The sequence below is a fragment of the Abramis brama genome, assembly GCF_963993115.1.
Source record: "Abramis brama genome assembly, chromosome: 2".
NCBI classification, from domain to species: domain Eukaryota; kingdom Metazoa; phylum Chordata; class Actinopteri; order Cypriniformes; family Leuciscidae; genus Abramis; species Abramis brama.
The window spans coordinates 9,945,045-9,954,393 of NC_139964.1; the positions used below are offsets into that span (position 1 = coordinate 9,945,045).

The 9,349-nt window shown below is 37.3% G+C and overlaps 1 protein-coding gene across 1 annotated transcript; it reads left to right on the top strand.

Moving 5' to 3' along the window:
• Window positions 1-630: 630 nt before the first annotated feature.
• Window positions 631-5,623, top strand: LOC311077918 (caspase b-like; the record flags this gene model as incomplete). The annotated part of the gene is made up of 7 exons (XM_084106564.1): window positions 631-877; window positions 2,668-2,810; window positions 3,573-3,746; window positions 3,863-4,157; window positions 4,263-4,346; window positions 5,421-5,445; window positions 5,560-5,623. The coding sequence occupies 7 exons, from the start codon at window positions 631-633 to the stop codon at window positions 5,621-5,623; spliced, it is 1,032 nt and encodes a 343-aa protein (XP_083962690.1).
• Between the last annotated feature and the right edge of the window lie 3,726 nt (window positions 5,624-9,349).

Consider the following 9,349-nt stretch of genomic DNA (forward strand, 5'->3'; position numbering starts at 1 on the left):
GAGGCTGTGTCTGAAGTCAGTTGTAGTTCTTGTTTTTCTGCTCGTCTCTTTTTCTGTTCTCTTCTTTCCTTCAGTGATTCTGCTTGTTAACTTATTAAGGCTGAGATGACTTCATATTTAATATACACAAATTTTGTGGCTCAGATAAGGTCCAGTTCTGGTTTATTTCTTTACTCTTGGCTGACATGTAGTCAGAGGTGTAAAGTCCAGGTTCAGAAAGTAAAAGTCCTCCTCAGTATTTTGTTCCAATCACCTGGATTTGCTAATTCAGACAGGAGAGAGAACTAATTAGTGAAATCAGCTGACTGAGTTCATGGGTGGAATAAACTATGGCAGGACTTCTACTTTCTGACCCCTGGACTATACAACTCTGGTGGTCACACACACACTGATTTTAAGCATGAAAAATTATTTAAAAAATATTACTTGCATTTATGCTCTCCCACTTTCCCTGCACCAGAACACTGCAAATAACACAGAACTTTCCCCTAAAGTTCCCATTTGGGTGTTTTTTGGGGAAATAAATGAGAACAGTCTGGAAACGTTCTTTTAATTTTCGTTTTGTTTGTATCCAATCAAGACTTTTATTTATTTGCTTTTTTCTCCTAGTAACACAAAATGGACGTTATGATGATTGATGCACTTGACAATCTTGGTGATGATGACTTCGAAAACTTTAAATGGTACCTGTGTAAAGGTCTGGTACCAGGCATCGACCCTATTCCTAAAGCAAAGCTTCAGAATGCTCATCGGAGAGGTGTTGTGGATTGCATGGTAGATAAGTACAGTGACGAGGCTGGGAAGATCACAGTACAAGCGCTGCGCAAAATCAAACAAAATCATCTAGCAAAGACCCTTGAGTCGAAACTTCAGAAAGGTAGAGAATAACAATTTATTAAGATTGAGTAGTAGTCATCACTTTTAAAAAAAATGAACGAGAAATATACATGAAATTGTACAGTTATGTAAATTTTTTATATAAAAAGTTTGTTTATTATAAATACAATAAAATAACCATGTGAATATTGTGCAATAGATAAGGGTGTGATTTGGTGTCATAATATTGTCATATATAAAAAGCAGTAATATAGCAGTATTAAGATATGTATACTATGGGGATATTTACATAAAGTAAAAAAAAAAAAAAAAAAACTGAAAACTGTTTATGACCTGAAAACAGCAGAGGTGGAGATTCCAGGGGTCAGAAAGTAAAAGTCCTGCCATATGTTTATTCCACCCATAAACTCACACAGCAAAAACTCCAGTGTTAAATGAACTCTCCTGGGAGTTTATTTAGCTCCAGACTCAAGAGTGTTAAAGTTAATGAGCTAATTAAGTGATTGATTGAGTGATGATTGACCATTATTGAAGACACCTGATGTTAACAAGCAGAATCACTGAAGGAGAAAAATCACAATTTTAGACACCGTTATGGAGATTAGTGTTCGATTTAGTTGGGCAGTTGACCTTCAAATGATTATCTTTAGGTTTTGTTTGGCTGTTGATCTGAGTTATTACAGCCAGATGAACAAAAAGAAAAGTTGATCAGGTGGTGTTGGTTATATTTGAACATAATCATAATTTGATCTGAATCACTGAACTCAATTAGAGCCTAATCTCTGACTTAAATGTATATTGGTCATTACAACATCACAGTAATTCTACAGATTAAGGTCCAGATTTTCAATATAATTCAAATTATTTCTTAAAAGTTGTTCTGATAAAGAAAAAGAAATCTTTCTTTAAGGCACACACAGACATCAAGATTCAGTGTATGAATCTCAACAATGGTGACAAAAAGAATATTCAATTAGGAAAACAAGACAATTCAGATCATAATTTATTCATACCGCAATGCATGATGGGAGCCATGGATGAGTTTTGATTGGTGGCACCCAGAATGCACTGCAACATGCTTTATTATTGTCACCATTGTTGAGAATCACAGGCTGATTCTTGGTGTCTGTGTGTCCAAATAATAACATTTTTCAAAGTCTTTTTATCAGAACAACTTTCAAGAAATCTTTCTGATTACATTGAAAATGATTAACATGGCATAATATTAGAATCACAGGCACCTATAATCAACAAGGTAAACTTAACTCTCTAAATGAGTTTTGTGATTCAGATCAAATTATGATTATGTGAAAACATAACCAACACCACCTGATCAACGTTTCTCTTTGTTCATCTGAGAGTTATAACCCAGATACAACAGCCAAACAAAATCTAAAGTTATTAGTTTAAGGGTCAAGAGCACAACTAAAACAAACACTGATCACCATAATGGCAACTTAAAAAAGAGATTTTCTCCTTCAGTATTTCTGCTTGTTAACATCAGGTGTTTTCAATAATGCTCAATCATCACTCAAACAATCACTTAATTATCTCATTAACTTTAACACTCTTGAGTCTGGAGCCAAATAAACTCACAGGAGAGTTCATTTAACACTGGAGTGTTTGCTGTGTGAGTTCATGGGTGGAAAAAATATATGGCAGGACTTTTACTTTCTGACCCCTGGACTCTCCACCTCTGGAAAACAAGGACCTTGAAAGTGTCTCTTCAAAGTCTTAATGCTGTAGACTTTCATCAATAAACAGCTGTAGCTGCAGACAGATATTCTTAATGCTGTTGATATACTGTGATGTGTGTTTTCCTGACTTCAGTTCAGCGGTCTGAGTCGGAGGAGAGAAGAAATGCTTCAGTGTCTGTGGAGGATCAGCCCATCCAGTCCGACTGGAGTAGACCACACATTACTCAAAGCAGCCAAGAGTTTAAGGACAGAACTCTCAGAGAAAACACAAATAATGCAAGTATATGTTTCAATACTTTTGGGAAAACAGTGCATTCAGGGATTGCTAGTCCATCTTTTGTAGGGCCGTCGTCCTGCAGAGTTTAAGTGCAGGTAACGTAACAGTGTGTTCTAGTACAAACTCCAAACACAAATTATAACCAACAACTACAGAAATGAGGAACTTTACAGAAAATGAACTAAAACGACTAGCAGGTGCGACGATTAAATGAGTTACCATAGCAACAAATGAAAGAGAGAAACATGAACAAAGAACACAGGAAATGATGAAATTCAAACTATAAGTCCATGATAGTGAAATTAACAAAGACTGAATGTCTCTGAGAGGATCTGAACGCTGATGGACTGTGGCCCTCCAGATGCTGGACACATTAATCTGGTTTTAATACCAGAGATATGTCAAATATCAGTTAATAGCCATCGTTAATTTGGTGCCGTAACATTGAATTTTCAAGCTTATGATATACCGGTTTTATGAAAAATTACGTTGTTAAACATACTCTATTTATTTATTATGGCCATTGCTGTATTTAATATTATTTTTCTCTCATGATATCAACAACAATATGGGAAAACATTCATTTATGGCCTCTAAATCTAAATCTAAATCACTTTTTATGATTTATTTTATATAATTATGAATTTTATATTGTTGAATCATCTATTCAGCCAATGCATTTATAATCACTCCTTATGTAGTTTCAGTTCAGGTGACTCTATTAGTGTTATAATTCTGCTAATACTGATGTTTTCTCACAGGTTTATATACCAAAGGACAAGCCTCAGAGGAAACGTTTAGCTCTGCTGATCACCAACATACAGTTTGAGTACTTACCTTACAGGCGAGGAGCAGCGAGAGACGAGGAGAACATGGAGTGGCTGCTGACAGCTTTGGGTTACAGAGTTGAGAAATACACAAATCTAACTGGGCAAGTGCGTATAGAGCTAGTGGACTTCTGATGTGGATATAGAAATGTGAACAAATATTTTACAATGCATTATATACTCTGCATTTCTGTAAAAAATAAATAAATTGTTTTTATTGACAGGCAATATCTGCTAAAGTCAAGGACTTCGCTGCACGATCTGAACATAAAGACTCGGACAGCACCTTTGTGGTTCTGATGTCTCATGGGAACATAATCCAAAATAATGAAGACACAGGTGTCAAATATGAGGACAGATTCCTAAATAAAGATGCCATTTTAGGTGTCAACTATCATGAGAGTAAAAACCCCAATGATTTCTTCATTGTTGACGACATCTACTCCAGTCTGAGCTCAGAGAAATGTCCTGCTCTGAATGATAAACCAAAGGTTATTCTGATTCAAGCCTGCAGAGGAAGTACGACATTATCATATTTCTGTTTCTCTTTTTACTCTATATTCATATTTTTCCTGGATTTACAGTAATATTATTATCCATATCATTAACCGTTTCTCTGTCCAGATCATGCAGGAGGTGTGTATATACAGTCAGACTCCGCTGTGCACATAGAGAAAGACTTCATCTCTTTTAAGTCCTGCCTCCCTGGTACGTGTGTCACGGGGTGACAAATAAGCCCGGGACTATCCCCGCTAGAGAAATGCCCCTGTTGAGATCTGGGAAGTGAAACACCGTCCCAAAGCTGGGTGAGTGCCTGTCGCTATGGTAACCGAGTGGCGGATTGACGGCAGGTGTGGGTAATTTGCGCTGAGCGTTTGAATGGGGCCACACTAGCTCATGAGAGTATAAAAAGTCAGAGGAAGAGAAAGTGAGGGTTTGTTCTTCCCCTGTTTGTGGTGTTCTTTCCCCGCTTGGATGTGACTTGTTCCTGTTGGGAAGTGTTCTCTGAAGTGTGTCGTGGAGGGCTTGTTGCGAGGAAAAAAGAATATCGTGTGTATGAGGAATTGAAGGCGGAAAGAGAGAGGGAAAGAGGAAAGCACATCGTCTGGATGGGAGAGTGAAGATAAGTAATTGATTATTGAATCTCCTATTGCACGCTTGATACTGAGATAGATGTGGGTTGAAGTGCTTGGAGTGCGCTGTATGAATAACACTGAGTGAAGTAAACTGATTCTCTGCCGTTCTTATCTCCTCCTTCCGTTCGGATGGTGAAGCGAATCCAGTTCATGCCTATGAAGAAGTGTTTAGAACTTCCTTTCTCACACCGCCGATCCTTCGCTCTTTAGATCGAGACCCAGGGTGAGTGCACTTAATTACACTTTAACGAGTGGACTTGTGGTGTTCGAATTGACGTTCCTATTGGAGTGTAATTGCTGTGGGTGTGTGGAAGATTGCTTTTAACTGCTGTGCACTCGCCCAAGAGTCAGGCTGGTATATTGTACATCATCAGAGCCTGGAGAGATCGAGTATGCCCAACTGGGGAAAGGGTTTGAAAAGACAGTTGGTGTGAAGTCTCTGTTTTTCCCACGACACATGTGAGAACATTAAATTGCTGTGTGAAGTTATGATTCTGTCTGCCCTAGAGAAAACCCAGCTCAGTCTGTGACTGTGAGTTCGCTACAGCCTCGAAGCCCACCTGTACGGTGTGAAGTTCCTGTCTTCCCCACGACACCTGTGAGAACATTATATTGCTGTGTGAAGTTATGATTCTGTCTGTTCTAGAGAAAGCCCAGCTCAGTCTGGGACTGTGAGTTCGCTACAGCTTTGAAGCCCACCTGTACGGTGTGAAGTTCCTGTCTTCCCCACGACACCTGTGAGAACATTATATTGCTGTGTGAAGTTATGATTCTGTCTGTTCTAGAGAAAGCCCAGCTCAGTCTGTGACTGAGTTCGCTACAGCCTTGAAGCCCACCTGTACGGCGTGAAGTTCTTGTCTTCCTTACGACACATGTGAGAAACACTAAACTGCTGTGTGAAGTTATGATTCTGTCTGCCCTAGAGAAAGCCCAGCTTAGTCTGTGACCGTGAGTTCGCTACAGCCCTGAAGCCACCGGTACGGTGTGAAGTCCCCGTCTTTCCTACGACACACGTGAGCCGTTCTACCTGTGACCGTGAGTCCGCTACAGCCCTGAAGTCCATCTGTAGGGTGCGAAGTACTCACCCGCCCAAGACACCCGTGAGAGTTGTACACCGCTCCTGAGCTTGCCCCCTTCTGCCCTAGGGGAAGTCTCGTACGGTGTTTACGGAGGACCTGCTGCAGTCCTGCCTGTCCACTTCTTACCGTTGTAATTGCCCTTGGTGTAGAAGGAGTTCGGTCAACCTACTTACCGTAAGATACCTACCTGCACATTATTGACGGCTGTGAACTGTTCCCCACGTGAAAGAGGAGAGGAAGCTTTGACCATCCGCTCATCGGAGAACTCACCTGTTCACCACCTCCCATTGGGACCCTGATACCAGCTTGGAAGAAGGAGCTCGGTCAACCTACTTACCGTAAGATACCTACCTGCACATTATTGACTGCTGTGAACTGTTCCCCACGTGAAAGAGGAGAGGAAGCTTTGACCATCCGTTCATCGGAGAACTCACCTGTTTCACCTCCTCCTATTGTGAACCTGATACCAGCGTGGAAGAAGGAGCTCGGTCGACCTACTTACCGTAAGATACCTACCTACACATTATTGACTGCTGTGAACTGTTCCCCACGTGAAAGAGGAGAGGAAGCTTTGACCATCCGCTCATCGGAAAATACACCTGTTTCACCTCCTCCCATTGTGAACCTGATACCAGCGTGGAAGAAGGAGCTCGGTCAATCTACCTACCGTAAGATACTTACCTGCCCATCATCGACTGCTGTGAACTGTCCCCTACGCGAAAGAGGAGAGGAAGCTTTGACCATCCGCTCATCGGAGAACTCACCCGTCCATTACCTCCCACCGTGCACCTGATACCAGCCTGGGAGAAGGAACGTTGACAACCTACTTACCGTAAGATACTTACCTGCCCATTATCGACTGCTGGGAACTGTTCCCCTCACGTGCAAGAGGAAAGGAAACTTGGATCATCTACCCACCTGTGAGGAACTCACCTGTCCAATACTTACCTGTCCAGTACTCCTCACTGGGAATCGCCGCCCGTGGGGAAGGGTGTGTCTGCTTGCCCCGCCTGGGATCCTCCCTGGACGAGGGAGAGAAGACTTTTAGATTAGGATTATAAATTATTTTACTCTCAATAAAATTGTTACTTTTATCCTCTGTCTCTGGTCTCGTCTCTGGCACGCTCCTCAAAGTGTTCTTGGTCTAGGGGTGGGTGTAGTCTGGTTCGGCCCATCCCGACCTGTGACACGTGCTCAGAAAACACCGATTTCTGAAATTGATTTGTAGCTCACACTACACACTGTTCATTTTGCTCATATTCAAAAATAAAGCAACTGTTGTCCTTTTTAAAAAAACTAAAACAATGTTACTTTAATGTTGATTCACACTTGAAGAATATGGGGCGCCGTTTGTAAAGCGGCTCACTCTGAAAATAACAGCAACATTTTGTCACATTTAGCTTCAAACAATGTTTAAAAAACTGGTATGAATTTTTGACGGTCACTTTTTAGCACATTTACAACAATATTTGTCAACTTAGGGATATTTTAAATAGTTAAATCTAAATACTAAATGTTACACCTAAATGCTAAATGTTAAATGTTAAATGTTAAATCTAAATCTAAATGTTAAATCTAAATGTTAAATCTAAATCTAAATGTTAAATCTAAATCTAAATCTAAATCTTAATGTTAAATCTAAATATTAAATCTAAATCTAAATGTTAAATCTAAATCTAAATGTTGAATCTAAATGTTTCGGGTGAAACTAAATATTTAACTAATACGCAAATTCAAAATGTCGGTAACCGGATTTAGATTTAACATTTAGATTTAGATTTAACATTTAAATTTAGTTTTAGATTTAACATTTAGATTTAGATTTAACATTTAGATTTAGATTTAATATTTAGATTTAGATTTAGATTTAACATTTAGATTTAGATTTAGATTTAACATTTAGATTTAATATTTAGATTTAGATTTAGATTTAACATTTAGATTTAGATTTAACATTTAACATTTAAATTTAGTTTTAGATTTAACATTTAGATTTAGATTTAACATTTAGATTTAGATTTAATATTTAGATTTAGATTTAACATTTAGATTTAGATTTAGATTTAGATTTAACATTTAGATTTAATATTTAGATTTAGATTTAGATTTAACATTTAGATTTAGATTTAACATTTAGATTTAGATTTAACATTTAAATTTAGTTTTAGATTTAACATTTAGATTTAGATTTAACTTTTAGATTTAGATTTAATATTTAGATTTAACATTTAGATTTAATATTTAGATTTAACATTTAGATTCAGATTTAACATTTAGATTTAGATTTAGCATTTAGATTTAGATTTAACATTTAGATTTAGCATTTAGATTTAGATTTAACATTTAGATTTAGCATTTAGATTTAGATTTAACATTTAACATTTAGATTTAGATTTAGCATTTAGATTTAACATTTAACATTTAGGTGTAACTTTTTATATTTAGATTTAACTATTTAAAATATCTCTAAGTTGACAAATATTGTTGTAAATGTGCTAAAAAGTGACCGTCAAAAATTCATACCAGTTTTTTAAACATTGTTTGAAGCTAAATGTGACAAAATGTTGCTGTTATTTTCAGTGTGAGCCGCTTTACAAACGGCGCCCCATAGAAGCAGTCTGTTGATGTTGGCCAGTGTTTCCTCAATAATGAGCAAAGTTTGGGTTGCTTTGTGAAGTTCTTCAACCAATGGTTTTTCTCCACAGGTATCCGTGCATACACTGTAAAAAATAATACATTGATTTTATTAATATCTAATTAATAAAAATGAGGCAACAGATTACAAGCAATATTATTAATTAAATTTAACAAATTAGAATTGAGTAATAATTAATCAAATTAATTCCTTAAAAGTTAACCATTTAAAATGAGTAAAATGTACAAAATATCTTTTATTGCCAACATTGAAGACACCTGGTGTTAACAAGCAGAATCACTGAAGGAGAAAACCATAATTAAAGTCACCATTGTGGAGATCAGTGTGTGTTTTAGTTGGGCTCTTGACCTTAAATTATTAACTTTAAGTTTTGTTCGGCTGCTGTACATGAGTTATAACAGCCAGATGAACAAAGAGAAAAGGTGATCTGATGGTGTTGGTTGTGATTTAACATAATCATTATTTCACAATCATTAGACCTGAATCACTGAACCTCATATAGAGTCCAGTTTATGAGTTAAATTAACTTTATTAATTACAGCAGTATAATATTTTAGCCTTTTCAATGAAATCCAAATGATCAAAATCAATAATAAAAAATAAATAAATATGTATGTTTTTTTTGTTTGTTTGTTTTTTGGCACAAACACATCATGATTTTGCGTATGAATCTCAGCAATGGTGACGAACAGATCACCTCTGAACATAAGCTCATTATTTATTCATGCAGCAATGCATGATGGGAGCCATGAATGAGTTTTGATTGGTGGAACCCAGAATGCACTGCAACAGGCTTTATAAATGTCACCATTGTTGAGATTCACAGGCTGATTCTTGATG